Raw genomic sequence first — 8831 nt, 5'->3', positions numbered from 1 at the left:
TCACCTAGACATTTAAAATTATGCACAGATCACATTTACTCCATTTTTTACGTTAAATTTTCCGTAATAAGAACGTGTTTCACATAGAGATTAAATATTTTACTTTTATTTTTATTTCAATGTTTACTGCGATGGTTGGTAACGTGGCGATAAAAGAAAAGGTATAATACAAAGAGAAAGAGAGAGAAGATTAGAAAGTTCTATCATACGACTTCTTAGTTTTATAATTCTTTTTTATTTTAATCATCTTCTTCCTCTCTTCCACCAGAAAATGTGATTCCGCTTTTGGATTCTGGTAAATCGATTTCATATTTGTATGATCACAGGAACAGAGAACGGAGATTTCAACTCAAACTACCTCCATCTCCTCGATCCGAACCAGGTCCATTATTCTTCGATTTCATTTCATTTCATTTCATTGCTTCGATTCGTCAAGGTTTTCTGGCCATTTAACGAATGATTCTCAATGAATCCTCTGTATTGATATTTTTCCCTTGCGATTCCCTTAACATCCATCTATGTCGTGTTAGGGTTTCTTTTTTATGAACGATTTCCTCTTCGTATTTCGCGTTTTAGGCATTTCATGTTTGTTTGTCATTAAATGAAAATCAGACTTTCAAATAAATAAAATAATCAGCGTTTGTTTGTTTGTTGGTTGGTCATTAGATCGATTATGCAGTTTACTGAAAAATAGTTGGTGCTGATCCTTTTGACATATTAAACAGATACTAAAGCTCTTTTAATTGCTTATGAATCCAGCTATAGTTAGATTGCTATTTAATTTAGTTTTTAATTACAAGAATAAAAGACCAATGATATGTAAATTTAACGGTTTTTCATTGCAGGTTCATCTGTTTGATGTTACTTACTTGGATATAATATGCTGCTTCTATTCTTCAATTTGATACGACCTGGGGAAAGCTGTTGTCTGGCCACAGGGATCATGATAAATTGACTTGAAGATATACAGGATATTGATCTTAGTGGGGAAACATAAAATTTCTTTTGTATAATGGGAGTACGTTACTTATCCTTCTCAGCAGGCTCTACATTGCTGAGCTTTGTTGGCCTCCACTATTGGATCACACAATTACTCCAGAATCTTATATCAGATGGATTAATTAGAGATGAGTCTTTTGACCCGCGAAACATCCACCATGCTTTGGAGTTACTTTTGGGATCTAGTACCACAATTGTTCTATTGGCAAATTTTGGAGTTAATGCTTTTATCCTTCTTGTCTTGAGTCTTAAAGTAAGAAATCTCCACTAATATTTTTCTTTTATAAGTTATTCTGATTTCCTAATTATATTTGCTGCTTGAAGGTCGAAGGGTTGATTTATTATTATTTCTTGTCCAGCTTTGCATTCATGCATGCTTATCTTAGTTCTTTTTGAGGGCACACAAGATATTTAATCAGTGCATTTGGCTTTATTGAGAATGTTTTTATACTGGTAGAACCGTCTGGTTCAGATCCTCCTATTGCATGGAATTTGCTGGTTCTTCTCCATCTTACTCCTAATACTACCTCAATACCCTATTTTATGTGATCCAAATCGCATGTGAAGTATTCCCTGTTAATTATAGTAGCATAACCAGAAAAAATGTTAGGTGATCTGGAACATAAAGTTCTCATGGAACCTGAAGAAATAAGCTTCCCTATGATTTTCTTACTTGACTTAGGAAATGTTTATATGGGTTGTTTCATAAGAGTAATGGCAGTAGTTTTATCAGACCTAGTTTCCCTTGATGAATATTCCATTCTTTCCAATAGTTGGGCTATATCTAAATTCGTCCATCTGCTACTGATCTCCACTTCGTATCCTACTATGTATCTACTTGATTGGCTAATCCATCTTTTGGATCTTAAATCTTGGCTATTTATTTTCTCCTTCCCATACATATAACTGAGTTTTTTTTTCTAATCTCCGAGGATGGTCCAATGTAAAACTGTTGAAACATGTCCAATAAACATTTTTCTCACTCTTAAGGGCATCTATATTCCCAACATCCCCCCTTTGAATTTATAATATGCGTGTAGTCCAGATAACACTACTATTTTGGAATCTTTACTGTGTTTGCTCAACTTAACACCCCCCTATACTTTGGAGATAGATTAGTCATAGTCAGGTTTTGGATGTATGAAAATCTTGGTGAGTTAGCTTCATTGTTGCATATACTTAGTTGGTGCCCATAATTCTATGTTTTATACTCTGTTATCCATTACAGATAGAGTTTGATAAACTTGATTCTGTAAGATGTTATATTTTCCTTTTCAATGCAGGAAGTCTTTTTTATGGAATTGTATCCTTCTGAATCTCGTAAACTTATGGAGCGGCTTGTTAATTATGTAATTTACAAGGTAAATAGCACTAACCTTTTCAGAATTTCGTTTATTCATTTTGTTATTGGAGAAGTTTGTTCTACTCTTGTGCATGCCTTCTTCCTTTATACTTATTTTGGGGTCAACAATCTAATCAGCTAAAGATTTGGGTTCAAGACAAATCCATTGGGAATAGTTCTCTGTAAAACCAATTAATCTGGGTCTTACATGATTCAATGATTACATCCACTAAGGACTATATAATCAGGCGCATGAGAACGTATGTTGATTAGACTGGGGGTTGAGAAAATTTATTTGGGAGGTCTCGGAAGAAATTAGATAGCTGAACTTGAAGTGCAGCCATGGATGGATGTACCAATATGTGTGCTTTTCTATTTTCTGAGAAAATAAAATGACTTATTTTTTTATTTGATAATGCTTACCCCATGTTGATAAATACTGTGCAGGGAACTTTTCTTCCACTGGTGGTCCCACCAACTAAATTTCAAGCAGGTGTATGGTCATCATGGTTGTTGGTTCTTTGTTCATTAAAGGTATAAACTCTTTTTGAATATCAATATTTGTGTTTAAATGGATTATTGTGGTCTGAATTGCTTTTTATCTTTGCAACAACCAGATGTTTCAGGCTTTGGCTAGAGACCGACTTGAGCGTTTGAATGCATCTCCATCGGCTAGTCCCCGGACATATTTTCGTGTATATTCTGTGTTACTGTTCGTCCTTTCAGTTGACCTGATCTGGTACTACTACTTTTCTTTTCTTTATTCTGAGTACTTAGAAATTTGTTTGTGTGAGCTTTGATTATGTGGTGTATAAGCATGTGTGTATCTCATCTTAGTGCATGCCAAATACTTGTTTCCTTTTAAATGGGACTTCTCTTTATTGTACGAGGCTACAATCTATGACAGCTAGTACTTGCTGCTCATTTTTAGATGTAGGTCATCTTGCTTACCAATCTTATGCTTCTTCTGTGATTGGTTTTCCTTGTTGGCACTAAGTTCTCTTGCTTGTTTCTTCTGAAACATTGGATATGTCCCTCCGTTCTAGTAACAAGAGAACCTGATTTAAAGAAAGAGAGCCTCATTTGTTTTTCCCTCCGATTATCATAGGATACAGGTGTGCCTGGCGATTGGAAGAACATTAGACCCATCTGTGGTCCTGCTACTATTCTTTGAGCCACTGAGTATTGCTTTTGAGACGTTGCAGGTAGCACTTTTTCCTTTCTAAAGCTCTGCATGATGGGTGCTCTAAAGAATGCTTTATGCGCTATACAGCATCGAATATATAAAATATTTATTTGTTTCTTGCATCTTTGGCATATAGAAAAGTCAGTTGAAAGTAGTTGATGTTGAACTATTCTCTGCAGGCCATTGTAGTTCATGGATTTCAGCTGCTCGATATTTGGGTATATGATTCGGCAGGAGATACCAAGAATTGCCAAATTTCAAAACTCAAGTCTGCTGCAGGTAGTTAATTAATTCTCTATTTGTATCCATTTTATTATTTTCTCTTGGGGAATTCGACAGCATTTACCAATAAAGAAATCTACTTAGAATATCATGTTATTTCTGCCAGAAGGTCCTGTTGGCGAGGTTTTTGCTGCAATTCCTGTTTTTAACATGACCTGTATTTTTAACATGATAATTTATCTTGTCTGCTATGCAAGTTTGTCTGCATTTGTCAAGAAAAATGACCTTTTTGCTATGTGAAATCTCTATGTATATTGATCTTATTCATATGAATTGAAGTAAGGAGCAAATTAATGTTTTCCTAAAGTTGGTTAAATTCCAGGAAGGAAAAAAGACCAAATAGATACACAAACTTTTGAAGAAAGATCAAATAGATACACATATACAAATTTAGTTGCAAATTAGTACATAAAGTGCACAATAATGGAGCAAATAACTCATTGAATCCACAGACACACACACACACACATATATAGCCTATTTGGAAATTGGTATTTTGTCACATTTTTTAACATAATCCTTTGTCACATTGACAATCCCATTGAAAAATCGTTTAAGCTCAAATTGAAAGTGATATTTTTCTTCGTTTGGTGGAAGATTGTTTTCTTGAATCATGATTCCAATTATTGTGTGATTTAGGTCTCCTTTGGTATAAAGATTGTTTTCTTGAATCATGATCCAAATTATTGTGTGATTTAGGTCTCCTTTGGTACAAAGATTGATTTTGGACCACGGTCAGATAATTGATAGATCCTTATTTTTGAAACGTGTCCACTTGATGACTTGGATTATAAAATGTGATAAAAAAATAGGTTCACTGTGTTTTTCCTTTCTTTTCTTTTGGGTTGTTTTTTGGGGCATGCTACTAATACTTGAGGGTTATATATTTGTTTGGTGGTTCCGATTCATAACCTATACATTTTGAATGACTGTGATACGCAGGTCTATGGGAATGGAAGGGCAACATAATAAGGAACTTGGGTTTTTTGCTGGATATTATGACATTGTTAATGGCTCTAGGTCATTATGTGCATATCTGGTGGCTTCATGGCATGTCATTCCATCTTGTTGATGCAGTCCTTTTCCTAAATATCAGGGTATACATTTCTTCATATTTGCAATATAAAGTGAAAAAGGAAGCAAGTTGTGATATCCCACATAAGAAAATCACAAATTACTCTTAATAGGTGTGAGGTTAATGAGCCATAGTTGTTTGATATCTTTAGGGCTTGGGCTATGATGGCCTAGTTGTTTGCCTAAGGTATCTATAGCATATACCCTCAGTCCTCACAAGTTCCACGACTCCGGTTTTGAGACGTTACAAATGGTATTAGAGTCGATCTGATGATAGGAACAAAGTGTCTTGGGGCCATCGGCCACCTCTTTAAACCTTGCAAAAATAAAGTATTACGTGAGTCACTTTTAGAGTTCTAACATGTGACGAAGACTATTAATGTAGCGCTACAAGGACGTGCCTTGTGTAAGTAGGGGAGATTGTGATGTCCCACATCCGGAAATCACATAAATCTAGACTCCTTATTATGATTTTTGATTTCCCTAAGTTAAAATAAGATTATGATTTTGGTGTTAAAATATAATTAAACAAAAAATTATGTCAATTCTTCTTCTACTTCAAGTTCTAGACCCATGAAGATTTATTTTATCTAATATTTTTAGTTTTCACACTATACACTCACAAACTAATCACACAATTATGTATAAAATCATCACAAATTATTATTAAATGTGAGGCTAATGAGTTATAGTTACCTTCATTGATACCTTTTAGAGCTTGGGTTGTTTGTCTGAGGTATCTATAGCCTTTATCCTCACAAGTACTACCGACCCTGATTTGTGGCTTACACAAGAAAAGAGATGTGCTTTTAACATTTACCATTATGAGAGTTATTTTAACTTTCTTGGATGATTTATGTTCCTTCTGTGTTAATTGTTTTTAATTAGGCCTTGCTAAGTGCAATAGCAAAGCGTATCAAGGGGTTTGTTAGACTAAGGATGGCTCTAGGCACCCTTCATGGTGCTCTTCCAGATGCAACACACAACGAAATTCAGGCATACAATGATGAATGTGCCATTTGTAGGGTAAGCTTATTGACTTAGTCTATTATTTATTTTTCTATTTGTCCTTTATATGATTTTTTTTTTTTTCAATTTTCTGTAAATGTTTTCATGACAGGAACCCATGGCTAAGGCCAAGAAATTATCATGTAATCATCTTTTCCATCTTCTGTGTCTGAGATCCTGGTATTGTCCCTCTATATCTAGTTATGAATGCCCACACAAACTGCCATGTTGGAAATTCTAGTGCTGAACGCTATTCTGAAAATCACATGACAGGTTAGATCAATGTACAAATGAGAACTACCCATGTCCTACATGTCGCAAGCCGCTTTTTCAAGGCAGAACTGAAGATGAGTTGAGTCCTCATGCAGCTGATGTTTCAAATGACGAGCAACTTGCTCGTCAAATAAGCTCTGGACTTGATCAGCACACTCCTGCTCAGATATCTGCAGGAGTGTTTTCCAACCCAACACAGAACCCTCTGGAAACCAGTCCTTGGAGGTTCGTATCGTTTTCCTTTGCGTATTTCATTCGTCAAAGCCTATGTAATTGTTCACCCACTTCATTAAAATAGAGATAGCATGAAGGAGTTTTTTGATAAAATAGAACGTTCCGCAATGTACGGCAAACACTAAATTTGAAGTATTGAATACATTAGGTAAATAAATATAAAGTATATGAATCATTTAAGATCAATTATATATCACTTTTTAACTAAAATCTTGGGCTTGTTTATGTTCTACTTAGAAAATTAGGTGATTAAGCTATTAGTTATGCCTTTGATAAAACTGAAAAATTAAGTGTCCGAGTGTTTGCAAAATTAAATAAATCAAATGAAAAATATAGGTATTGTAAGTACTCGATATGTAAGTTGATTTGATAAATTGTGAAACTAATACCTGAAAAATACTTCAGAAAACTATTTTACCTGATATGGGCGTAATTTGATTAATGTTAAAATTATATTTTGTATGATCATATTTTATTACTGAGTTACGTCATTCATAGCTTATCTCACCGGATTAAACAAAGTATTCTAGCTTGACTTTTTTAAGTTTACTTTGAGTTTGAGCTGAATCTAAATAATTAAGGTTTTAAATAGCAATTATAAAAAAAACTTAATTAAAAAAAGTACAACAGAAGTGGATGTCTTAGAAATTATGTTTTGCTACCTTTAATTCTTTTGCATGCTACTTTAGGTTCAAACAAGTTTTTGAGGGTTTTTTTTTTCTCAATATCAACTAAGTAAGCAACTACTAACACCTGAATATTTTCTATGTTAATCTTGTTTGATTTGACAGTGGGGCAGGACTAGAACCGAGTTGGTTGCATGGTTGGTCAGGGCAGGGTGTTGATGGCGCTGGTCCATCTACAAGACCAGCCGGACTTGGGAGGGTCCAGATGATGATGAGACAACTAGCAGCTGTTGGTGAAACGTATGCACAAACTACCCTTGAAGATACTGCTTGGAATCTATGGCCTATTAATAATAATACATCTCAAGTTGGTGCATCCACTTCATCATCCATTCCTCCTCCTCCTCCTCCCGGTTCAGCAAGACATCTCCACCACCGATCAAGCGGTTTGCACATTAGAACTGCTTCTCTTTCAAATGACCACACTGCAAATATACTTGCCATGGCTGAAACAGTCAGAGAGGTGCTGCCTCATGTTCCAGAGCAGTTAATTTTTGAGGTATTCTTTCTCCCCACTTGTTTACTTTGGCTGACCATAGTTGGGATTCTAAACATTGCCCCCATTTAGAAATATTTAGAATTATTGTTTCTCTATTTGGATCATGATCTATACGAGAAACAACCAATAAATCTCTGAATACTTCTTACTAAGGTCTTTGTTTGATGAAGGATTGGATTGAATTCAAATAATCCTTATCCTGTCAACAATCAAATCATCAATTAAAATGATTTATTTTAAATAAGTCAGATTATTTTCAAATAACCTTAATTTGTTAGAAGTTTTACATTATCCAAGCCTAAACTAGATTTACAATTTGAAATGCATCATTATGGTTTTGCAGGATTTGCAGCGCACTAATTCGGTCACAGTAACTGTGAATAATCTTCTTCAAATGTGATTTGTATAGCTTAATAATCTCTTGACAAAGCAGCTGCATAGAGAGGAAAGAAAAAGAGAGTGAGAGAGAGATGGTGGTTGAAGAACACTTTGTAAAGGTTCTTAGAGATATTAGCAGAGTTTTCCTGGAGCTGCTGCTACCTAATAAATTGCCCATTTCTTCTTATAATACATGTCTGGAAAATTCAATAGTATATATATATATATACTCGTGAAGAGAAAAAAAAAACGAGAAAAAGTGAGTATATCGACCCCTTACCACTACTACTACTACTAGTACGATTTCCTTGCCAAAATTTGTGTTGCGTTTTCTTTAGTTTCCTTTTGTTGGGTGGGCGGAGGAAAAACGTAGTCTATTATTAGATTATTATGAGTTTGGTTTGTACAGTTGGCATAATCTTTTTCTTGATTTCTCTCATCTGGCAATAAACTTGGTTGCCCTTAATAACAAGCAGCAGTTGGTGTTCTTGAATAGGTAGCCATTACAAGTTTACTGAGAGATATCTGCTTTTGTAAGTAAGTATATATGGTATTAATTCAAAATCTATTGAATACACACTGATCTTTAGTTACCTGCTTCATATATATCAGCTCATTTAAACACAAAATATATTTTGGAGGCTAACAAATAATAAAAATCTTAATTTCTTTTTTATATTATAATACAGAGATATTTATGTGCAAATAGAAGAGAATGCTTGATTGTCTATTTATTCTTATTATAATAATTCAGGTATCTTAATAAGAAATATTAAAATACATCAAATATTATTACAAAAAATGTTGCATCGGACCTAGATGATAAAAATAACTGTTGACCCTTATATGCCCGTTTTTTAATTAGTCTTT

The 8831-nt window shown here is 34.3% G+C and overlaps 1 protein-coding gene across 1 annotated transcript; it reads left to right on the top strand.

Annotated features, from left to right (window-relative positions):
* The first annotated feature begins 214 nt into the window (after positions 1-214).
* LOC124929157 (E3 ubiquitin protein ligase RIN2-like) lies at positions 215-8454 on the top strand. The gene is made up of 13 exons (XM_047469447.1): positions 215-382; positions 846-1252; positions 2283-2360; positions 2789-2875; positions 2959-3080; positions 3450-3546; positions 3707-3806; positions 4752-4906; positions 5772-5909; positions 6004-6071; positions 6165-6389; positions 7190-7583; positions 7927-8454. The coding sequence occupies exons 2-13, from the start codon at positions 1013-1015 to the stop codon at positions 7981-7983; spliced, it is 1761 nt and encodes a 586-aa protein (XP_047325403.1). The 5' UTR covers positions 215-382; positions 846-1012; the 3' UTR covers positions 7984-8454.
* Positions 8455-8831: the final 377 nt, after the last annotated feature.

The sequence above is a fragment of the Impatiens glandulifera genome, chromosome 3 (assembly GCF_907164915.1).
Source record: "Impatiens glandulifera chromosome 3, dImpGla2.1, whole genome shotgun sequence".
Classification (NCBI taxonomy): Eukaryota; Viridiplantae; Streptophyta; class Magnoliopsida; order Ericales; family Balsaminaceae; genus Impatiens; species Impatiens glandulifera.
This window is presented reverse-complemented; position numbering and strand designations above follow the sequence as displayed.

Bases quoted from the DNA above. Each gene is read 5' to 3' on its own strand.
- LOC124929157 (XM_047469447.1), top strand. From the start codon at position 1,013: ATGGGAGTACGTTACTTATCCTTCTCAGCAGGCTCTACATTGCTGAGC. The intron at 3,547-3,706 runs GTAGCACTTTTT...TATTCTCTGCAG, and splicing joins TTGCTTTTGAGACGTTGCAG to GCCATTGTAGTTCATGGATT. The intron at 6,072-6,164 runs GTATTGTCCCTC...ATCACATGACAG, and splicing joins CTTCTGTGTCTGAGATCCTG to GTTAGATCAATGTACAAATG.